The 25,007-nt window shown below is 47.8% G+C and overlaps 1 protein-coding gene across 3 annotated transcripts in view; it reads right to left on the bottom strand.

Moving 5' to 3' along the window:
* The window catches only part of sorcs2 (sortilin-related VPS10 domain containing receptor 2), a 963,539-nt gene that overhangs the window by 34,657 nt on the left and 903,875 nt on the right, over positions 1-25,007 (bottom strand). For all 3 annotated transcript variants that reach the window (XM_070871372.1, XM_070871374.1, XM_070871375.1), the window contains exons 20-23: positions 20,057-20,190; positions 19,833-19,956; positions 16,251-16,363; positions 14,723-14,848 (exon numbers count right to left, since the gene is read on the bottom strand). In XM_070871372.1, the coding sequence (XP_070727473.1) occupies positions 14,723-14,848; positions 16,251-16,363; positions 19,833-19,956; positions 20,057-20,190 (497 nt within the window). The remainder of the gene's footprint in view (positions 1-14,722; positions 14,849-16,250; positions 16,364-19,832; positions 19,957-20,056; positions 20,191-25,007) is intronic.

Here is a 25,007-nt window from a genome sequence, read left to right as displayed (position 1 = left end):
AAGCTCATTTCAGGGTCAAATTTGACACCTAGGTTGTGAACAGTCTAGTTCAGCCTCAGACAGATGCTAGGGAGAGGGATGGAGTCAGTGGTTAGGGAACACAGTTTGTGACGGGGACCAAAGACAATGGCTTCGGTCTTCCCAATATTTAATTGGAGAAAATTTCTGCTCAACCAGTACTGGATGTTGGACAAGCAGTCTGAGAATTTAGAGACCAAGGAGGGATTGAGAGAAGTGGTGATGAGGTAGAGCTGGGTATCGTCAGCGTACATGTGGAAACTGATGCGGTGTTTCTGGATGATGTCGACAAGGGGCAGCATATAGATAAGAAATAGGAGGAGGCCAAGGATAGATCTTTTGGGGACACCAGAGGCAACGATGCGGGAGTGGGAACAGAAGCTATTGCAGGTGATTTTCTGGCTGCGATTAAATAAATAAGAATGGAACTAGGTGAGTGCAGTCCCACCCAGCTGGACGATGGTTGCGAGGTGTTGGAGGAGGATGGAGTGGTCAACCATGTCAAAGGCTGCAGACAGTCGAGAAGAACGTGGAGGGATAGTTTACCTTTGTCATAGTCACAAAGGATGTCATTTGTGACTTTGATGAGAGCTGTTTTGGTACTGTGGCAGGGGCGTAAACCAGATTGAAGAGATTCAAACATGGAGTTCTGGGAAAGATGGGCATGAATTTTGGAGGCGACAACACGTTCAAGCACTTTGGAGAGGAAAGGGAGGTTGGAGATGGGGCGGTAGCTCGCAAGCAAAGTGGGGTCAAGGGTTTTTTGAGAGGGGTAATGACGGCAGATTTGAAGGAGAAGGGTACAGTACCTGAGTAGAGAATGCTGTTAACAATGTCGGCTAACATGGGAGCCAGAAAAGGAAGTTGGGTGGTCAGCAGTTTAGTAGAAATAGGGTCAAGTGAGCAGGAAGTGGGTCTCGTGGACAAGATGAGCTTGGAGAGGTAAAAAGGGGAGATCAGAGAGAAACTGGAGAAAGATGAGAGTTCAGGGCTAGGGCAGGGGGGAGCCTCAGAGGAAGTTTGGCCGATGGGCTAGGGGAAGGAAGATTGCTGCCTCCCAAGAGATGCTGCTTCAGACATATTTTGATCTTGATCTTGGCATTTTTCTAGTGGAAGTTTCAATTCCAGACAATGCCTCCAGACAGCCCTCTGATCTCCTGTCTCCACCAACATAAAAGATACTGCAGACTTCTGCCTTATTACTCCATTTGACTACAATAACAACTGGGATTTATGTAGCGCCTTCGGCGTAGAATTATAATCCGACAAAAAATGGACATTGAGCCAAAGAAGGGCTTTTGAGGAGGATGACCAAAAACTCGGTTGAAGAGGTGGGTTTTAAGGAGGGTCTTATTGGAGGAAAGGGAACTGGGGAGGCAGAGGGGTTTAGGGACCTAAATGCAGGAATGCTGGATCTGTGGATGTTTTGAATTGAACATTTAATGTTGCAAAAAAAGTTTTTAAAAAAATGCATTCATTCACAGGATGTGGTTATCGCTGGTGAAGCCAGTTTTTATTGCTCATTCCTAATTGCCCTTGAGAAGATAGTGGTGAGCTATCTTTTGAACCACTGTGTGGTGAAGGTACTCCCACAGTGCTGTTAGGGAGGGAATTCCAGGATTTTGACCCAGTGGCTATGAAGGAACGGCGATATATTTCCAAGTTAGGATGGTGTGTGACTTGGAGTTGGTGGTGTTCCCAAGCTCTCCTTGTACTTCTAGGTGGTAGAGGACGTGGGCTTGGGAGGTGTGTCGAAGAAGCTTTGGAAAGCTGCTGCAGTGCATCTTGTAGATGCTACATATTGCAGTCATGGTGCCAGTGAAGGAGGGAATGAATGTTGAAGGTGGTAGATGGTAGCCAATCAAGCGGGTTGCTTTGTCCAGGATGGTGTTGAGTATCTTGAGTGTAGTCGGAGCTGCACTCATCAAGGCACACTCAGGCACACTCCGGACTTGTCCCTTGCAGATGGTGAAAAGGCTTTGGGGAGTCAGGAGCAATGTTCACTCTTATTGGGTCCAAGTTTCCACATGATTTGCGCCTGATTTTTTAGGAGCAACTGGTGGAGAACAGACTATCTTAGAAATCGCAATTCTCCACATTTTTTTTTTCTGCAGTTCTAGTCAGGTAGAACAGTTCCACTTTGGAACAGAATTTTTTCTTCAAAAGGGGGCGTGTCAGGCCACTGACACCTGATTTGAAAGTTTCCACAGTGAAAACGTACTCCAAACTAACTTAGAATGGAGCAAGTGAAGATTTTTGTAGAACTGAAAAAACCTGTTCTACACATTAAAAAATCAGGCGCAGGTTACAAATTAGGCATCCAGAACGAGGGGGGGGGGGGAAGTCATTAAATTCTACAATAAATCCTTACTTATACTTATACAAATATTATACAAATAAATCCAACCTGAATAAACATTTATAAGCCAAGAAAAGATTTAATAAACCATCTTCCTACCTGTGCGAAAGTGCTTCAGCCAGGGAGAATGCTGCAGCAAGCCTCACAAAACGAGGCAGCCATTCCCGAACGCGGGGGGGTGGGAAGAAAGCCGTTCCAGACAGCCGGCGGGCGGATGGGAGGGGACCGACCGGACGCGGGGGTGGGGGAAGGGAGAAAGCCTTTCCATACGGCGGGAGGGAGGGAGGGAGGGAACCGACCGCACCGGGGGGGCGGGGGGGGTAGGAAGCCGTTCCAGACGGCGGGAGGGAGGGAGGGAGGAAGGGAACCGACCGCCGACCGAACGCGGGGGGGCGGGGGGGGTAGGAAGCCGTTCCAGACGGCGGGAGGGAGGGAGGGAACCGACCGCTGACCGAACGCGGGGGGGGGGGGGGGAAGGAAGCCGTTCTAGATGGCGGGCGGGAGGGAGGGAAGGAGACAGAAGGCTGCAGGAAGCCTCAGAAATTGAGGAGCCATTTCCCGACGGCAAAAGGGGGAGGTCGTCGGGAAACGGCTGCCTCAACTTTCTGAGGCTTCCTGCAGCCTTCTCGGTGCTGATGTGCTGATGGCAATGTGCTGTTATTAAAAAATGTTCAAAAACTAAACAGCTACAAAGAACTACAAAAATGGCCGAATGCCAATGTTTCCTTCACACTGAGCGTGCGCGAACACTCCAACGCGCACGCGCAGCGTTGCCGGCAGGAAAAAAACTAATTTAAATAGTACCCGCCCCCTCCCACTTACAAAATCGGCGCGAGTGTAGGCTCCGCCCCCCCTGGGCGCCGCGCCAAACAGACAAGGAGCTGCAGGGCGCTCCAGAATCGCGCGTTTTTTTTCCGGCGCCGTTTTAGGCGCGAAAAACGGGCGCCCAGCTCGGAGGGGCGCCCGTTTTTTATCGTGTGGAAACTTGGGCCCATTGTTTGGGGGTGTGTGGTCCCTTTAAGTGCCTGTGCAGCGCATTCAAATTCTTGCGCGTGCGTGGTTTCTCCCATAGGAAAGCCGGTGAACGGCCTGCCTGGGACCTCCAGACCGTTGCATGGCTGTGCAGCTTAGTGGGAATGTTGGTCAAAGGTGAGTCATTCGCCGCAGGACACCCAGCTTCTGACCTGATCTTGTAGCCACAATATTTATGTGGCTGGTCCAGTTAAGTGGCTGGTCAATGGTGACCTCCAGGATGTTGATGGTGGGGGATTTGGCGATGGTAATGCCATTGAATAACCAGAGGCAGTGGTTAGACTCTCTCTTGTTGGAGATGGTCATTGCCTGGCACTTGTATGGCGCAAATGTTACTTGCCACTTATCAGCTCAAGCCTGAATGTGGTCCAGATCTTGCTGCAAGTGGGCATGTACTGCTTCGTTATCTGAGGAGTTGCGAATGGAACTGAACACTGTGCAATCATCAGCGAACATCCCAATTTCTGACCTTAATCTGGAGGGAAGGTAACTGAAAGTGGTTGGGCCTAGAACACTGCCCCGAGGAACTCCTGCAATGATGTCCTAGAGCTGAGATGATTGACCTTCAACAACCACAACCATCTTATTTTGTGCCAGCCAGTGGAGCGTGTTCCCCTGATTCCCATTTACTTCAATTTACTAGGGCTCCTTGATGCCACACTCGGTCAAATGCTGCCTTGATGTTAAGCGCAATCACTCTCACCTCACCTCTGGAATTCAGCTCTTTTGTCCATTTTTGGACCAAGGCTGTAATGAGGTCTGGAGCCAAGTGGTCTTGGCGGACCCAAACTGAGCATCAGTGAGCAGGTTATTGGTGTCTAAGTGCCTCTTCATAGCACTATTGACAACACCTTCAATCACTTTACTGATGATTGCGAGTTGGCTGATGTAGTGATAATTGGCTAGATTGAATTTGTCGTGCTTTTTGTTGACAAGACATACCTGTGTAATTTCCCACATTGTCGGGTAGATGCCAGTGTTGCAGCTGTACTGGAACAGCTTGGCTAGAGACACACCTAGTTCTGGAACACAAGTCTTCAGCACTACAACCGGAATGCTTCGGAGCCCATAGCATTTGCTGTATCCAGTGCGCTCAGCCGTTTCTTGATATCAGGTGAAGTGAATCGAATTGGCTGAAGAGTGGCATCTTCAGATGGATCATCCACTTGAGATAGATCCTGTACTCACATGCTGGGCTCCGCCATCGTTGATGATGAGGACGTTCATGGTGTCGCTTCCTCCCGTTAGTTATTTAATTGTCCACCACCATTCAGGATGTTGCAGGAATGCAGAGCTTTGATCTGACCCGCTGGTTGTGGAATCACTTTTCTCTATCCGCAGCTATCTTTTGTGCTGCTTACGCTACTGAGTATGTAGTCGTGTATTGTAGCTTCACCAGGTTGGCACCTCATTTTCAGGTATGCCTGGTGCTCTTCCTGGCATGTTTTCCTACACTCCTCATTGAATCAAGGTTGGTCCCCAAGCTTGATGGTTATGGTACAGTGAGGGATATGCCAGGCCATGTGGTTATAAATTGTGGTGAAATACAATTCTGCTGCTGCTGATGACCCACCACACCTCATGGATGCCCAGTTTTGAGCTTCTATATCTGTTCTTAATCTATCCCATTTAGCATGGTGGTAGTGCCACACAACACAATGTGTAAGTCCTCAGTAAGAAGATGGGACTTCGTCTCCACAAGGACTGGGCAGTGGTCACTGCTACCAATACTGTCATGGACAGATGGACCAACCTGATCCCGCCACACAGCACTGCCCCCTGGTCATCAAAATCCACGTCGTGGCCTTGGACAACGTGGACCATTTTCCATACCTCCGGAGCCTACTATCAGCAAGGGCAGACATCGATGACGAGGTCCAACACCGCCTCTAGTTTGCCAGCGCAGCATTCGATCGCCTGAGGAAGAGTGTTTGAAGACCAGGAACTCAAATCTGGCACCAAGCTTATGGTCGACAGGGTAGTAGTGATACCCGCCCTCCTATAGGGCTCAGAGACGTGGACCATATACAGCAGACATCTCAAAGCGCTGGAGAAGTACCACCAACATTGCCTCCGCAAGATCCTGCAAATCCACTGGGAGGATAGATGCACCAACGTCAGTGTTCTCGCTCAGGCCAACATCCACAGCATCGAAGCACTGACCACACTCAACCAGCTCCGCTGGGCAAGACACGAGACTCCCAAAGCAAGCACTCTACTCGGAACTCCTACACGGCAAGCGAGCCCCAGATGGGCAGAGGAAACTTTTCAAGGACATCCTCAAAGCCTCCTTGATAAAATGCAACATCCCCACCGGTACCTGGGAATCCCTGTCCCAAGACCGTCCAAAATGGAGGAAGAGCATCTGTGAGGGCACTGAACACTTCGAGTCTCGTCACCGAGAGCATGCAGAAATCAAGCGCAGACAGCAGAAGGAGCATGCAGCAAACCAGTCCCACCCACCCTTTCCTTCAACCACTATCTGTCCCACTTGTGATAGAGACTGTAATTCCCGCATTTGTCTGTACAGCCACCTGAGAAGTCACTTGTAGAATGGAAACAAGTCTTCCTCAATTTCGAGGTACTGCCTATGATGATGATGGACAGATGCATCTGCGACAAGTAGATTGGTGAGGACGAGATCAAGTAGCTGTTTCCCTTGTGTTGGTTCTGTCACCACCTGCTGCAAGCCCAACCTTCAGGATTTGGCCACCTCGGTCAGTAGTGGTGCGACCTAGCCACTGCCATGGTGGGATTTGAGCTCACATCGATGGATTGTTAGTCCAGGTCTCTGAGATTACTAGTCCAGTAACATAACCACTATGCTACCATGCACCCAGTGCTAAAAACTAGTGCCATTCTAGACTTGTTTGCTTGGTGAAATAAAATCACCCGTTTGTATTTTCCTATATGTGGAATACACTTAAATAACCACGAATTATGCATGGATTTTCTGAAGCCTTTTCAACCTGTAAACTCTGACTGTTAATAACTGCATTTAGACAATGTCAGTTGACAGAATCCAGTAAACAATATCTCCCATATTTAACATTTACATTAGAAGTCAATTATAAATGTCATTATAATTATCGAAGTATATTATAATTATAGGAGATCAGTATAGTATGCATGCACTTCACATCATTCGTACTAATGCTTATTGAAATTCCTGTACACGTTTACAGTACAGTTAAGATACTTATCGGAATTTTAAACTTACACAATAGGACAACTCATACTACAAGAACAAATACACCACGGATCAAGATGCACATAAACATGAACACCAATATGCGTCTCATCAGAAAATATGCACATCTACATGGGGACAATGTTTACATTGTCTCGCCACCATCACCCCTCCATGCCTAACCCTGCAATCTCCTCCAGCCCTAGATCCCAGGATGCAGCCTCCACCCTTTGAACTTTGGTGTACTGAATGTTCCCTCTCACTCTGCTCCGTCATTGGTGTCAGAACCTTCAGACATCACAGCCCTGCACTCCGTGACGGAGCAGCGGTGAAAGATTGTGGCGGAGTTGCGGTGAATGTTTGTGGCGAGGGAGCAACGAGGGATTGTGGCGGAGGTGCGGCAAATGAGCATATAGGGCCCAGATGAGCCGAGGGCCCAGGGGCAGCACGGGGCAGCCCACACTGCAGGTCTCCAGTTGTCCTGGTTAATCCTTGTCACTGATAAAGGCCGAGCTCTGTCAAGCCCGTGTGGTGGCTGATGTGCAACAGTCACCACATGTTAAAAAAATTCACACACAGGCATCTTCCACTGCTTCAATTGGAGTTCAGGATTGGAATATCGGGTCCTTCATTGAAACATCTGTGAACCCATGTGGAAGCAAGTCATCCTCGCTCGAGGGGCTGCCTATGATGATGAAGATGATGCACTCTGGAATATCTGACTTAGTTATTGACATTTGATTTGCTTTGCTACTACCATACGAAAAATCAAAGGCCCCAAATTTCCACACGCGGCGAAAAAGGTGCACCTCAGAGCTGGGCGCCTGTTTATCGCGCCGAAAACGGCGCCGGAAAAAAAGTGCGGTATTCTCGAGCTCCTTGGAGCTCGATGTCTGCTTGGCGCGGCGCACAGGGGGCGGAGTCTACCACTCGGCCGATTTTGTAAGTCGGAGGGGGCAGGTACAATTGAAATGAGGCTTCTTGGTGCCGGCAACCCTGCGTGTGCGCGTTGGAGCGTTCGCGCAGTCTGAAGTAAACATTGGCACTCGGCCATTTTTAAAAGTGCTGCAGAAAAAGTGAAGATTTGTTTCTTGGACCCCTGCAAAGGCTTGTATTTTAATTTTCTTGATATTTCTGTGTGTGAGGGAGTGCTTTTAGCAGCACTACTGAATAAATCATCTGCTGAAATCAGTGAGTTCAGCTTTTCACTGCTAAACTTGCAGAACCGGTGCCTGCAAATTAAGGACTGTGTGTTTGGAGAAATAAGAGTGCCAATTCAACTTTGCAAAGGATCAAACCATTGCATAATATGTGGTGTTGACAATGCAGCACTCATTCTGCAAAGTTAAATATAAAACTGTCTATGTGGCTGCCTCTCCCTGTCCAAATGGCCTCAGTCCCCCTCACAGCTCGAAGGCTGCTGCTGTATCTTTGGCTGCCGGCCAGCCACTGACGCCGCTGCAATCCCATGGCCGAATGGCCTCAAGTCCGTCCGGGTGCTGCATCTTCGTGGGGAATGAAGGCCTGCCTCAAGCACCGCAGCTCAGCTCGAAGGCTGCTTGCTGCCTGCCGCTGCCGTCGAGACACTGACGCCACACCGCTGCCTGAAAGGCCTGCCTGAAGCACTTTCACACAGGTAGGATCATGGTTTATTTAATCTTTTCTTTGCTTATAAATTTTTATTCAGGTTGGATTTATTTGTATAATATTTGTATAAGTATAACTAAGGATTGATTGTAGAATTTAATGACTTCCCTTCCCCCCCCTACCTCGTTCCCGACGCCTAATTTGTAACCTGCGTCTGATTTTTTAAAGTGTAGACAAGGTTTTTTCCAAGCGTACAAAAATCTTCACTTGCTCCATTCTAAGTTAGTTTGGAGTACGTTTTCACTGTGGAAACTTTCAAATCAGACGTCAGTGGCCGGACACGCCCCCTTTTGAAAAAAAAATTCTGTTCCAAAGTGAAACTGTTCTACCTGACTAGAACTGCAGAAAACTAAATGTGGAGAATTCCGATTTCTAAGATACTCCGTTCTCCACCAGTTGCTCCTAAAAATCAGGAGCAAATCATGTGGAAACTTGGGGCCATAGAATGGTTACAGCACAGAAGGAGGCCATTTGGCCGTCGAGTTCGTGCCGGCTCTCCGCAAGAGCTCTTCAACTAGTCCCACTGTCCCGCCCTTTCCTAATAGCCCTGCAATTTTTTTTCCTTCAGGTACTTATCCAATTCGCTTTTGAAAGCCACAATTGAATCTGCCATCATTACCTTTTCAGGCAGTGCATTCCAGATCCTAAAATTCCATTCGTTGCATAAAAATATTTTTACTCATGTCACCTTTGCTTCTTCTGCCAATCACCCTAAATCTGTGTCCTCTGGTTCTCGACCCTTCCGTCAATGGAAACAATTTCTCTCTATCTACTCTGTCTAGACTGCACATGATTTTGAACTCCTCTATCAAATCTCCTCTCAACCTTCTCTGCTCTAAGGAGAACAACACCAGCTTCTCTAGTCCATCCACGTAACTAAAGTCCCTCATCCCTGGAACCATTCTTGTAAATCTTTATTGCACATTCTCCAAGGCCTTCACATCCTTCCTAATGTGCGGTGCCCAGAATTGGACACGATACTCCAGATGAGTCCGAACCAGTGTTTTATAAAGGTTCATCATAACTTCCTTGCTTTTGTATTCTATGCATCTATTTATGAAGCCCAGGACCCCATATGCCTTTTAACTGCTTTCTCACTCTGCCCTGCCACTTTCAACGATTTGTGCAATATACACTCTCAGGTCTCTCTGTTTATGCATCTCCTTTAGAATTGTACCCTTCAGTTTACATTGTCTCTCCTCGTTCTTCCGACCAAAATTTATCACTTCGCACTTTTCTGCATTAAATTCATCTGCCACATGTCCGCCCATTCCACCAGCCTGTCTGTTTTTTTTTCGTTCTGGGATGTGGGCATCACTGGCATTTATTGCCCATCCCTAATTGCCCTTGAGAAGGTGGTGGTGAGCCACCTTCTTGAACCGCTGCCTGCCTTGTGGTGAAGGTACTCCCACAGTGCTGTTAGGGAGAGAGTTTCAGGACCCAGCGATGATGAAAGAATGACAATATAGTTCTAAGTCAGGATGGTGGATAACTTGGAGGGGAACTTGGAGGTGACAGTGTTCCCATGCACCTGTTGCCCTTCTCCTGCTAGGTGGTAGAGGTCGCTGGTTTGGGAGGTGCTGCTGAAGAAGCCTTGGTGAGTTGCTGCAGTGCATCTTATAGATGGTACACACAGCAGACACACTGCAATGGTAGCAGAGGGAGTGAATGTTAAAGGTTGTGGATGGGGTGCCAATTAAGCGGGCTGCTTTGTCCTGGATGGTGTTGGGCTTCTTGAGTGTTGTTGGAGCTTAAACACTGTGCTATCATCAGCGAACCTCCCCACTTCTGACATTATGATGAGGGAAGGTCATTGATGAAGCAGCTGAAGATGGTTGGGCCTAGGACACTGCCCTGAGGAACTCCTGCAGCGATGTCCTGGGGCTGGGATGATTGACCTCCAACAACCACAACCATCTTCCTTTGTGCTAGGTATGACTCCAGCCTGTGGAGACTTTTCCCCCTGGTTCCCATTGATTTCAATTTTACTAAGGCTCCTTGATGCCATACTCGGTCAAATGCCGTGATGTAAAGGGCAGTCACTCTCTCCTCACCTCTGGAATTCAGCTCTATTGTGCATGTTTGGACCAAGGCTGTAATGAGGTCTGGAGCCAAGTGGTCCTGGTGGAACGCAAACTGAGCATTGGTGAGCATGTTATTGTTGAGTAAGTGCCGTTTGATAGCACTGACAATGACACCTTTCATCACTTTGCTGACGATTGAGAGTAGACTGATGGGACAGTAATTGGCCAGATTGGATTTGTCCTTCTTTTTGTTGACAGGATATACCTGGGCAGTTTTCCGCATTGTCGGATAGATGCATGTGTTGTAGCTGTACTGGAACAGCTTGGCTAGAGGCGCGGCCAGCATGACAGCCGGGATGTTGTCAAGGCCCATAGCCATTACTGTATCCAGTGCTGTTTCTTGATATCACGTGGAGTGAATCGAATTGGCAGACGTCTGGCTTCTATGATGGTGGAGACCTCAGGAGGAGGCCGATATGGATCATCCACTCGGCACTTCTGGCTGAAGATGGTTGCAAATGCTTCAGCCTTGTCTTTTGCACTTGCATGCTGGGCTCTGCCATTATTAAGGATGGGGATATTCATGGAGTCTCCTTCTCCAGTTAGTAGTTAGAGCTACTTATGGCTAAAGGGATCAAGGGGTATGAAGAGAAAGCAGGAAAGGGGTACTGAGGTGAATGATCAGCCATGATCTTATTGAATAATGGTGCAGGCTCGAAGGGCCGAATGGCCTACTCCATCACCTATTTTCTATGTTTCTATGTTTAGTCATCCACTTCATTGCGAGAGGGATGGAATACAAAAGCAGGGAGGTCCTGCTGCAAATGTACTGGGTATTGGTGAGGCCGCACCTGGTGTACTGCGTGCAGTTTTGGTCACCTTGCTTAAGGAAGGATATACTAGCTTTGAAGGGGGTACAGAGACGATTCACTAGGCTGATTCCGGAGATGAGGGGGTTATCTTATGATGAGAGATTGAGTAGACTGGGTCTTTACTCGTTGGAGTTCAGAAGGATGAGGGGTGATCTTATAGAAACATTTAAAATAATGAAAGGGATAGACAAGATAGAGGCAGAGAGGTTGTTTCCACTGGTCGGGGAGACTAGAACTAGGGGGCACAGCCTCAAAATATGGGGGACTCAATTTAAAACCGAGTTGAAAAGGAATTTCTTCTTCCAGAGGGTTGTGGATCTGTGGAACTCTCTGCCCAGGGAAGCAGTTGAGGCTAGCTCATTGAATGTATTCAAATCACAGATAGATAGATTTTTAACCAATAAGGGGATTAAGGGTTATGGGGAGTGGGCGGGTAAGTGGAGCTGAGTCCACGGCCAGATCAGCCATGATCTTGTTGAGTGGCGGAGCAGGCTCGAGGGGCTAGATGGCCTACTCCTGTTCCTAATTCTTATGTTCTTATGTTCACCACTATTCACGACTGGATGTGGCAGGATTGGAGAGCTTTGATCTGATCCATTGATTGTGGGATCGCATAGTTCTGTTTATAGCATGCTGCTCCCGCTGTTGAGTATACATGTAGTCCTGTGTTCCAACCTCCCCAGGTTAGTACCTCATTGTTAGGTACGTCTGATGCTGCTCCTGGCATGCTGTTCTGCACTCTTCCTTGAACTAGGGTTGGTCCCCTGGCTTGATGGTAATGGTAGAGTGATGGATATGCCGTGCCATGAAGTTACAGATTGTGGTGGAATACAATTCTGCTGCGGCTGATGGCCCACAGTGCCTCATGGATGCCCAATTTTGAACTACTAGACTAGATCTGTTTTTGAATCTATCCCATTTAGCACGGTGGTAATGCCACACAACATGAGGGAGGGTGTCTTCAGTGTGAGGGTGGGACTTTGTCTGCACTAGGACTGTGCGGTAATCACGGCTACCAATGCTGTCATGGACAGATGCATCTGCAACAGGTAGATTGGTGAGGACGAGATCAAATAGGTTTTTCCCTCATGCTGGTTCTCTCACCACCTGCTGCACGCCCAGACAAGCAGTTATGTCCTTCAGAACTCGGCCAGCTCGATCAGTAATGGTGCTACCGAGCCACTGTTGGTGATAGGCATTGAGGTCCCCCACCTAGAATACATTCTGCGCCCTTGCTACTCTTCTGGTTCCACCAGGTGGTGTTCAATGTGGAGGAGTACTGATTAATCAGCTGAGGTAGGGCTGTAGGTGGTAATCAGCAGGAGGTTCCCTTGCCCATGCTTGGCCTGATGCCATGAGACTACATGGGGTCCATAGTCAATATTGAGGACTCCCAGAGCCACACCCTCCCAACTGTATAACACTGTGTTACCACCTCTGGTGAGTCTGTCCTGCTGGTGGGACAGAACATACCCAGAGATGGTTATGGAGGAATCTTGGACATTGGCAGAAAGGTATGATACTGTGAGTATGACTGTCACGCTGTTGCTTGATTAGTCTGTGGGACAGCTTTCCCAATTTTGGTACAAGTCCCCAGATGTTAGCGAGGAGGACTTTGCAGGGTCAGCTGGGTTGGGTGTGCCATTGTCGTCTCCAAAGCCGGTGCTGAGGCCGAGATCCGGTTTTATTCTTATTATTGTTACTTGTAGTAGTTTGTTACAACTGAGTGGCTTGCTAGACCATTTCAGAGGGCTGTTCAGAGTCAGCAATATTGCTGTGAGTCTGGAGTCAGACCTGGTAAGGACAGCAGATTTCCTAAAGGACATTAGTGAACCAGATAGGTTTTTATGACAATCCGGTAGTTTCATGGTCACCATTACTGACACTAGTTTCTTATTCCAGATTTAGTTAATTAACTGAATTTAAATTCCACAGCTGCCGTGGTGGGATTTGAACTCACATCTCTGGATTATTAGTCCAGGCCGCTGGATTACTTGTCCCGTAACTTAACCACTATGCTACCATTCTATCACTACCCTCCTCACTGTTCACTATACTTCTGTTTTATTTCAACTTCAAATTGTAAAATTGTGCCCTGTACTCCCAAGTCTAAGTCATTATATATCAAGAAAAGCAACAGTCCTGGAACCGACCCCTGCGGAACACCACTGTATACCTTCCTCCAGTCCGAAAAACAACCGTTCACCACTAATTGTCAATTAGCCAGTTTTGTATCCGTACTGCCATACTCCCTTTTATTCCATGAGCTTCAACTTTGCTGGCAAGCCTATTATGTGGCACTTTATCAAAAACCTTTTGGAAGTCCATGTACACCACATCAACTGCATTGCCCTCATCAACCCTCTCTGTTACCACATCAAAAAACTCAATCAAGTTAATTAAGCATGATTTGCCTTTAACAAATCCGTGCTGGCTTTCCTTAATTAATCCATACTTGTTCAAGTGACTGTTCATTTTGTCCCGGATTGTCGTTTCTAAAAGCTTCCCCACTACCGAAGATAAACTGACTGGCCTGTAGTTGCGGGGATTAGCCTTACACCCTTTCTTGACCTCTCCAGGACATGCTCTCTCTTCAGCACTGTAATATTGTCCTTAATCAATACTGCCACCCCACATCCTGATGCCCATCCCCCTGCCAAATTAGTTTAAACCATCCCGAACAGCACTTGCAACCACTCCCCCCCCCTCCCCTCCCCCCACCCCCCACCCCCCGCCCCCCCCACCTGCATCCACCCACGAGGACATTGGTCCCAGCTCTGTTGAGGTGCAACCCATCCGGCTTGTACAGGTTCCACCTCCCCAGAACTTGTCCCAATATCCCAGGAATCTAAAGCCCTCCCTCCTGCACCATCTGCTCTACCCTCCTATTTTTATACTCACTCGCTCGTGGCACCGAGAATAATCCGGAGATTACTACCTTTGAGGTCCTGCTTTTTAATCTCTTTCCTAGCTCCCTAAAATCTGCTTGCAGGACCTCATCCCTCGTTTTACTTTTGTCGTTGATACCGATATGGACCACCACCTTTGGCTGTTCACCCTCCCCCTTCAAAATGTTCTGTATCTGCTCCAGGGAGGCAACATACCATCCTGGAATAGCATCTTCCTAAACCTCACCAGCATGCTACATCTCTCCCCACTTTTAAAAGCTTTCTCAAAACCTATCTCTTCAACCATGACTACAGTCATCTCTCCAAACCCTTTGCTTAACTCCAATGAAGGCTTATACCTGAAGTGTTAACTTTTTTCCTTTCTCCACAGATGCTGCCTGACCTGCTGCAGATTTCCAGAATTTTCTGTTTTATTTCAGATTTCCAGCTTCTACAGTATTTAGCTTTTATTTGTCTTTCTCTTAACTCCACCCTCCATTTGTCCCTCCACCCCCATCCTTTCTAAAAATGCTTTGGGACATTTTGCTATGTTAAAGGCATGATGCAAACCTAAGTTGATGTTGTCTTAACGTACAACTCATGATCTGACCAATTTTATAGGTTAAGTTGTTTCCATATAGCTGAGTTGCCTTTATATTACTGACTTTCCCATAAAGGTTCAAATTTGGTACCTTGTCACTGGTTGTGCTTCTTTTCCTCTTTGGTTTCTCTGCAGCTGGAAGCAGGTACAGCTCTGCTGTGGTGGGCAGGCCCACTCTTACCACTGTCAACAGTAATTCCTCAGGTATGCCTGTTGTCTGCAAAGACAATGATTACTACATTAGGCTAAATATTTCAAAGTATTTCACTGAGATTTTTCTGAATGCTAATTAGAACATTTTCAAGTTGATGAAAGGGGTGGGTGTTACCTCCGAGTCTGTGGCCAAAAGAAAGATCATTAATGAAATAGCTTTTAAAAATAGCTACACAACTTGAATATTCTCCTAAGGGTGTGGATTCTCACACGAGGTTTGAGAGATCGTGCACAGCAGTTTCATCTCAGGAGCAGCAGTATCAGATAGGAGCCAGGAGTGCTACTGAGGGGATAAGGGTGCCAGTGTGAATTGGGGAGGGGGGAGAAAGGTCCGAGTGTGTACTGGGGAGGGGGGGAGAAAGGTCCCAGTGTGTACTGGGAGGGGGGAGAAAGGTCCGAGTGTGTACTGGGGAGGGGGGGAGAAAGGTCCCAGTGTGTACTGGGAGGGGGGAGAAAGGTCCCAGTGTGTACTGGGGAGGGGGGAGAAAGATGTCAGTGTGAATTAGAGGGTGGAGAGGAGAAAGGTGCCAGAGCAATCTGAAAAAAGTGGAGGGAGAAGGTATCACTTTGAGCTGAGATGGACATAATGTTTATATAGCTGACTCTCAACCAGGAAAAAGGTTCAGGGTCAAAGCAGAATCTTACCACTTCCGGAGGAGGACATTTCAGGCCACAATGTGAAGTTTGCAATGATATCGAGTTGTAAAGGAAACACAATTGAATGAAACACCATCTCAGTTCAAGCACTCAAAAGGAAATTCCGAATCATCATAGAGTATTGTAATGTGAGTTTTGAACAGGTAAAAAATGAGAATAGATCTTGAAACAGGAAAATTTGAAAGGTTATGGGAAGAGGGCAAGGAAATGGGATGAAGTAAATAACTCTTTCAAACAGCAGCACAGGTACAATGACCAGATAACCCCGTGCTGTAAACTTCTATGATTCTGTGACCTGGATGAACTGCATAGGCTGGAAGGCCTATTCTTATTCCTACATTGTTACATTCGCAGCCATAGTAGCCAATAAGTAAAATAGTCAATGCACTGTGAGTACTCATAGTGACAGGTGAAAATGGGCTCAAAACATGCACAATTTCGAGGCAGATATTTAACTGTTTAAATGGGCACTTAATCCTGGAAAAGCAGTCACAAAATAGCACTGTGAGATAATCTAGCATCTGATATATTGTGGTAAATTTTCAACTTGCCACCTGAGTATCAAATTGCTGGATCAGCATCCTGTTATAGAAACTGCTGGGGTTTTAATTTCCATTTTTATTTCCTGGTGAGTAAGTTGAAAATCTACCTCACAATCTTCAAGCTGGTATACAGCTTTGATTAATACCACGATAGAGTTGTTCTCAAGTATGCGATTTAGGGTAGGGTCGGTGTTAATTAGAAAATACCTCAGCTAAAATCCTCGATATAACCTGTCCAATATCTCCTCTCCATTCTGGCACATTGGGATTGTAACGGTCGATGTTCTGAGAAAATTCAAGAGGTAGGACTTCCAACTGATCTGAAACAGAAATGCATTTGTATTAGAATTGTAGTAAAGGCTGATGCCACATTTGTTTAAAGGCTGCTGTCTGATTGAAAACGATTTTGGCAAACTTTTCATTTGGTGAAGAATCAAAGAGCCATTTTGCTATGATGACATCATGCTCAAGTGGTACAATGATTCATATCAACACATATTTACATCACTTCAGGGCCAATTCTCAAAATGCACACTCCAAGCTTTTCTCACCCGCCTGTATATCAGGAATTTGTGTCTGCGCTCCCCATAGTTTCCCATCCAGTGATGCTGGGACCGTGCATTCAGAAAGATAACCCTTTGGTTTTTTGGTTTATTTGCAAACACCCAACATTGTTGCTCCTTCGAAATGCAAAATAAACTAGTTGTGGAGTAATCACCTTAAATATATGTTTACTGGGACACAACTTGTGCAAAACATAAAAACAGATAGTAAAAGCTTTTACCGATATATAAAACGGAAAAGAGTGACTAAAGTAAAGGTTAGTCCCTTAGAAGATGAGAAGGGGGATTTAATAATGGGAAATGTGGAAATGGCTGAGACCTTAAACAATTATTTTGCTTCGATCTTCACAGTGGAAGACACAAAAACCATGCCAACAATTGCTGGTCACGGGAATATGGGAAGGGAGGACCTTGAGATGATCACTATCACTAGGGGGGTAGTGCTGGACAGGCTAATGGGACTCAAGGTAGACAAGTCCCCTGGTCCTGATGAAATGCATCCCAGGGTATTAAAAGAGATGGCGGAAGTTATAGCAGATGCATTCGTTACAATCTACCAAAATTCTCTGGACTCTGGGGAGGTACCAGCGGATTGGAAAGCAGCTAATGTAACGCCTCTGTTTAAAAAATGGGGCTGACAAAAGGCAGGTAACTATAGGCCGGTTAGTTTAACATCTGTAGTGGGGAAAATGCTTGAAGCTATCATTAAGCAAGAAATAGCGGGACATCTAGATAGGGATAGTGCAATCAAGCAGACGCAACATGGATTCATGAAGGGGAAATCATGTTTAACTAATTTACTGGAATTCTTTGAGGATATAACGAGCATGGTGGATAGAGGTGTACTGATGGATGTGGTGTATTTAGATTTCCAAAAGGCATTCGATAAGGTGCCACACAAAAGGTTACTGCTGAAGATAAAGGTACGCGGAGTCAGAGGAAATGTATTAGCATGGATAGAGAATTGGCTGGCTAACAGAAAGCAGAGAGTCGGGATAAATGGGTCCTTTTCGGGTTGGAAATCGGTGGTTAGTGGTGTGCCACAGGGATTGGTGCTGGGACCACAACTGTTTACAATATACATAGATGACCTGGAAGAGGGGACAGAGTGTAGTGTAACAAAATTTGCAGATGACACAAAGATTAGTGGGAAAGCGGGTTGTGTAGAAGACACAGAGAGGCTGCAAAGAGATTTAGATAGGTTAAGCGAATGGGCTAAGGTTTGGCAGATGGAATGTCGGAAAATGTGAGGTCATCCGCCTTGGAAAAAAAAACATTAAAAGGGAATATTATTTGAATGGGGAGAAATTATAACATGCTGCTGTGCAGAGGGACCTGGGGGTCCTTGTGCATGAATCTCAAAAAGTTAGTTTGCAGGTGCAGCAGGTAATCAGGAAGGCGAATGGAATGTTGGCCTTCATTGCGAGAGGGATGGAGTACAAAAGCAGGGATGTCCTGCTGCAACTGTACAGGGTATTGGTGAGGCCACACCTGGAGTACTGCGTGCAGTTTTGGTCACCTTACTTAAGGAAGGATACACTAGCTTTGGAGGGGGTACAGAGACAATTCACTAGGCTGATTCCGGAGATGAGGGGGTTACCTTATGATGATAGATTGAGTAGGCTGGGTCTTTACTCGTTGGAGTTCAGAAGGATGAGGGGTGATCTTATCGAAACATTTAAAATAATCAAAGGAATAGACAAGATAGAGGCAGAGAGGTTGTTTCCACTGGTCGGGGAGACTAGAACGAGGGGGCACAGCCTCAAAATACGGGGGAGCCAATTTAAAACCGAGTTGAGAAGGAATTTCTTCTCCCAGAGGGTTGTGAATCTGTGGTATTCTCTGCCCAGGGAAGCAGTTGAGGCTAGCTCATTGAATGTATTCAAGTCACAGATCGATTTTTAACCAATAAGGGAATTAAGGGTTATGGGGAGTGGGCGGGTAAGTGGAGCTGAGTCCACGGCCAGATCGGCCATGATCTTGTTGAGTGGCGGAGCAGACTACTCCTGTTCCTAATTCTTATGTTCAAAATTCTAATTATGAATTTATTACATAAAATTTTAGTAGCAATTATCTGCATGGCGAATAGGATAATTATTCTACTGACAATACAGGATACATGTATTGATCCACAGGGAGCCATGCTCAAAAGGAGTGCAAGTTGGGAGTAGGCCTACAACGCTGCAATGCCGATTCTCACACTTTGAGTGCAGTTCCCCATTGGGACTCAGGGTCAGGAAATTTATGAACTAACGTGAACACATTTTTGAAATGGTTGAAATCAGCTTCCACAGCTCTTAATTCTTCCCTTTTAAAAAAGAGGCCCAAACTGACTCAAGAAGTATTACTTAGTGCAAATAGTAGCTAGGGGAAATTCCCCTCTGCAGTCCTGCATGAAATTAGGCAGGATCATGGCAGAATATGAAGGAAAATTTGGGAGCTGAGGCTTACCACCACTTCACCAGTCCAACTGGGATGTCCCTCTCTCTCTCCTCCCACCCCACCCACCCGGGACTACCATTGGCTGCTCTATCCCCACCTGTCACATGCAAATTGCAGAGGGGGAGGACCGGGCCAGGTTCCTGGAGTATTTCCCTCCTGTCCAATCCATCTACTGCCACCTCCTGGGGTCGCTATGTGCAAGATAGTGGTAGGCTCCGGATCGCAGCAGTAACTGCCTTGAAGTCTCCCTATGGAGAAGAAAGCTTTGTAGACCTCCTCTCCCTCCAGACAGCCTCAAACACTTACGTGCTCAAGGCCCCCCATCTGAACTGCAGCCTTCAGTGGGGCAGCGAGTCCGATCTTCAGGTTCTCATGCTGGGATATTCCACCCCAACACTGGTGGGATCTCTGTTGATGGTGGGAATCCTACCAGGAACCCACTCTACACAGTGAATGACCTCTGGTCCAAGAAAATTTGTCAGGTTTGGGGTCATCAGGTGGAGTGGATGGATGTCCAGCCTTGGCAGAACTCCGTCCAGAGGAGAATCCAGGCAGCTATAATCTAACTGATCCCTTTACACTATACCTTGCAAATCCCTGAAGCAGCCAGGCAATGACAAGGCCTACCTACATGTGTCACCTGATGAACGGATAGGTATTATACATTATTACAAAAGATTTTCACTCAAAGGTTTACCAATCATTCACTGTAATATATCATGTAAACAACTGGTCATACACAGATACAGTCAACACATTAAAAAAAAAACACTGGATTTCTTACCAAATATCCTCACCACCTTTGAGTCCTGAACCATGGAACTACCGCACGAGGCCTGCACTGTGACTTTAATCTGACCGTTCTCTCTAAAGCTGGTTATGAGACTGTTTTCCAGGGTAAGATGAGGCTGCAGAGAATGGTGCAAAAACATGGAAAATATTATCTTTTTATTGTTTCAAATAGTACTTCATAATTTATCAGCAGGATATGTATGAGTTGACACCCACCTCAAGGTTGTCCCCCAGCCACCACTGAAAGACTGTGAGGTTGGAGTTGCTGGGCTGCACTAATGCTGTCAGATTCACTTGCTGGTTCCTGCGAATGACTGGTAGTGCCTCTAGATGCACGACCTGCAGAGGAGCTGAGGAAACCAAGAACAATTGTGTCAGAAAATCATATGTACATAATGCTGCCCAACCAATCAGCCGCTGTACAAGATTTTACTTTAAAAAGTATTAACTCAATAATTTACACGCGTTGCTAACTCATTACATTTCACCTTAAATTTCTGAGTATTGCATTACTTTTTGAACTTTCAAACTGTGCATATCACAAAATACAAAACACAAAAATGACATTCTGAAAATTTTGCACAGGGAATGATTTTGGGCGTATTTTGGGAAATGTAACACTTTCCCATGTTGTGCATCGAGTACTCCTGACCAGTGTTCCTCCTAATTTGTTTTTGTACTGAATGGGCCATAAACTCCATTAAGTGCGACCTTTATGTCCGTGGGCAAATTTTACAACAACAACTCTGACAACAACATTTTACAACAACAACAATAACTTTTACAACAACAACTTTTACAACAACAACCACTTAAAAGCATAAATACAATAATGCCATATTGCCATGCCACCATCTCAAATCACTATTTACTACACTACCAAGTTTTGTATCACCCGCAAACTTGAAAATTGTACTTCCTACACCCAAGTCCAGGTCATTTATATATAACAAGAAAAGCAATGGTCCTAATACCAACCCCTGGGGGATCCCACTGCATACTTCTCTCCAGTAAGAAAAACATTCACTCAGCATTACTCTCTGCCTCCTATCCCGTAGCCAGTTATGTACCCAAGTTACCACTGTCCCTTTAATACCATGTGCTTCTATTTTCCAGTAAGTTTGCTATATGGTACTTCATCAAATGCCTTTTGAAAGTCCAAATGTACATCTACTACACTACCTTCATCCATCCTCTCTGTTACTTCATCAAAGAACTCAATCAGGTTTGTGAGACACAATTTGTCTTTAACAAATCCGTGCTGGCTGTCTCTTATTAATCCACCTGAATGACAGGAGCAGGTTCAACATCTCATCCTAAAAACAAATAGACTGGATATTGTCGGTGGAAGGAAAAAGCTTGATGAACCAAATTACTTAGTCTGGTAAATGTTCTTATTATTACACCAGACATTAGGAATAACTTTGTATCCAACATTTGTTTTGAAGGTAGTGAGAAACTAAAGCTGAAAGTAACGTGCACTCAGTGCAAAGATAAACCCGTACCAGACTCTATCTCACGCCTTTAATACCCTCAATTATCTCTTAGGTTATGCCAACACTTTTTCATTGAAGTGCACCCAAAGCCGCTTTCCATGAGAGCAAATGCCCTTGTAGAATTGCGGCCTGATTTAAGATTAAAAAGTTCTTCCATCTGCCTCCTGCCTGAGAACATAAGAAATAGGAGCAGGAGTAGATTATTTGACTTCTTGAGCCTGCTCCGCCATTCAATAAGATCATGGCTGATATGATCATGGACCCAGCTCCACTTCCCTGCCCGCTCCCCAAAACCCTTTATTCCCTTATCACTCAAAAGTCTGTCTATCTCCGCCTTAAATATTTTCAATGACCCAGCCTCCACAGCTCTCTGGGGCAGAGAATTCCATAGATTTACAACCCTCTAAGAGAAGACATTTCTCCTCATTTCAATTTTAAATGGGCACCCCCATATTCTAAGACTATGTCCCCTAGTTTTAGTTTTCCCTATGAGTGGAAATATCCTCTCTGCATCCACCTTGTTGAGCCCCCTCATTATTTTATACGTTTCAATACGATCACCTCTCATTCTTCTGAACTCCAATGAGTATAGGCCCAACCTACTCAACCTATCCTCATAAGTCAACCCCCTCATCTCCGGAATCAGCCTAATGAACCTTCTCTGAACAGCCTCCAATGCAAGTATATCCTTCCTTGAATATGGAGACCAAAACTGTACGCAGTACTCCAGGTGTGGCCTCACCCATACCCTGTACAATTGTAGCAGGACTTCTTTGCTTTTATACTCTATCCCCCTTGCAATAAAGGTCAACATTCCATTTACCTTCCTGATTACTTGCTGTATCTGCGTACTAATGTTTTGTGTTTCATGCACAAGGACCCTCAGGTCTCCCTACTGCAGCACTTTGCAATTTTTCTCCATTTAAATTATAATTTGCTTTTCTATTATTTCTGCCAAAGTGGATAACCTCATATTTTCCCACATTATAGTCAATTTGCCAAATTTTGACCACTCACTTAGCCTTGGTATTGTTCAGCTTTAATCAGTCACTCAACATTCACATCAACATTTCCAGTTCAGGACTTTGGGTTACACATCCACAGCTGACCTTTGCTTGCAGTACAGCGCATGAATTGAAACGTGAAACAAAAAAATATTGCCTTAAGAGGTTCACCAAGATACTCGGGGGCTGAAATTGCCTCTTAAGGCCTCATAACATCGGAAAGCGGAGTGCAATGGCCACCGACTTTTCGTGTAATGGCCGCCATTATCAAAATTCTGTTCCCGTGTTATCGCTGCGGTGCCCCGCTCTCCCCCCGTGGCCCCCCCCCCCAACCACTCTGCTGCTGCCGATTGGTGCTAAGTGCGTCATCACAGTGCGCACCACCAATCTACCCCCCCACCCCCCGCCCCAGCCCCCCCAAACCGCCCCTGACAGCGAAAATCCGCCGTGAAAATCTTCGGTCCGTCCGGCGATGCCAAAAAAAGCTTTTTCGCGTCAGTCCAGTGAGGCCGAGGCCTTCTGCAATGGCAACGTGGCTCCCCTTAAAGGGACGGGACTACTGCCACAGTCGGCATGCTTTTTTTTGTCGGTCGACTGCCATGTAGACCCAACAATTATGTCCCCGGGTTTGGTTGGGCCGCCAACAGGCAGCCTGACACTCCCTCTTGGATGCCAGGCCACTGGCCCAGTTGAAACCTTCCCTGGTGGCTCAGTGGACCGGAGTTTAAAGATTGCGCAGGCTCTCCCCTTTAAGTGAAGGGCAGAGCCGTGGTGATGATGTCATCATGGTGGCCACTCCGCACCGCCCCCAACTTCCGCCCCTCTAGTGGTGTCACCACCGCATATCCACCCACATTAAGTGCGATCTTCTGGATCCGAGTGAAAAAAAAACAAAGAGCGGAATTTCACTCAACAGGGTATCTCAACCACCGTGGTGGTAAATCCATAGAATAGGGCGCGTGCGCCCCATTTCGGGCATGGGGGTGTGGGGGGTGGTGGCAAATTCGGCTCCTCGCTATCTAGAGATCGGGATAAAAACATTTTTTTTTAAGTTAACCTAAAAATAAATATATTGCAACTCAACCCCGGTACCCAGAGATACTCCCTCACGCCAAGGTTGTGCAGCGACCCAGCCCAGGCCTGGTCGGTGCAGCATAACACTGTGTGAATTAAGATGATGCGGGTTCTAACGTTCAGGCTTTCAAAACTTTACCATGTAAATGCCTTGGCAACAGTTTCCATAAGCAGACTGCATCTCTTATGGCTGCGGGGCCTTTTGCGTCGAGTGCATTGCATTGCAGTGCGAGTCGAGAGTCCGGAGGGCAGCAGCTGGAAGTCCAGTTATCATGGGTGTGAGTGGCGAGGGGAGCAGCCCAGCCAGAGGCCTGTAGGAGCCCGAGCAGCCCAGCATGGTAAGGAGGAGGCCTGCACCAGGTCACGGGCCCACCTGTTGGCAGCTCACTTCCGGTTAACCGCACTCCACATTAGGGGTGAGCAATGTAATATCACAGTTTCAGTATTGCAAATGTTTAGCTGTGCTGTATAGTATTTTGTCTTTGCTTCTGGTCCTGTAAAGTATGAAGCAATCTGAACAGTAGGTCGGAACGGGGGGAGGGATGGTTGGAGCGGGGCGGGGGGAGGGGAGGTCGGAGTGCGGGTGTCGGAGTGGAGCGGGGGGGAGGGAGGGGAGGGGGGAGCTGAGGGAGAGCCGAGTGGGGGGAGCGGAGGTTGGAGCGTGGGGAGGGGTGGTCGGAGCGGGGGAAGGGGAGGTCGGAGCGGGAAGGTGGGAGCGGGGGGAGGTCAAAGCGGGGGGGGGAGGGGGGAGGAGCAGGGGGAGGTCGGAGCGGGGGCGGGGGGGAGGTCGGAGCGAGGGTGGGGGGAGGAGGTCGGAGCGGGGGCGGGGGGAGGTCGGGAACGGGGGCGGGGGAGGTCGGAGCAGGGGGAGGTCGGAGCGGGGGCAGGGCGAGGTTGGAGCGGGGGTGGGGGGGAGGTTGGAGTGAGGGGGGGGGGGGGCGGGAGGTTGGAACAGAGGCGGGGGAGGTCGGGAGCGGGGGCGGGGGGAGGTCGGAGCAGGGGGAGGTCGGAGCAGGGTGAGGTCGGAGCGAGGGGGGGGGGGGGAGGAGCAGGGGGAGGTCGGAGCGAGGGCGGGGGGAGGTCGGAGCGGGGGTGGGGGGAGGTCGGAGCTGGGGGGGGGAGGAGGTCGGAGCGGGGGCGGGGGGAGGTCGGGAGCGGGGGCAGAGGGAGGTCAGAGCGGGAGATCGGAGCGGGGGGTGGGGCAGTCGGAGTGGGGGGAGGAACGGGGGTCGGAGCAGGGGGAGGGAAGGTCAGAGCAGGGGCGGGGGGAGGTCGGAGCCGGGGGGGGGGGGGGGGGGGGGAGGTCGGAGCAGGGGGAGGTCGGAGCGGGGGCTGGGGGAGGTCGGAGCGGGGGGGCGGGAGGTCAGAGCAGGGGCGGGGGGAGGTCAGGAGTGGGGGCAGGGGGAGGTCGGAGCAGGGGGAGGTCGGAGCGGGGGCTGGGGGAGGTCGGAGCGAGGGGGGGGGCGGGAGGTTGGAGCAGGGGCGGGGGAGGGCGGGAGCGGGGGGAGGTCGGAGCAGGGGGAGGTCGGAGCGGGGGGGGGGGGTTGGTCGGAGCAGGGGGAGGTCGGAGCGGGGGCTGGAGGAGGTCGGAGC

This window comes from Pristiophorus japonicus, chromosome 2 (assembly GCF_044704955.1).
Source record: "Pristiophorus japonicus isolate sPriJap1 chromosome 2, sPriJap1.hap1, whole genome shotgun sequence".
NCBI lineage: Eukaryota > Metazoa > Chordata > Chondrichthyes > Pristiophoridae > Pristiophorus > Pristiophorus japonicus.
This window is presented reverse-complemented; position numbering and strand designations above follow the sequence as displayed.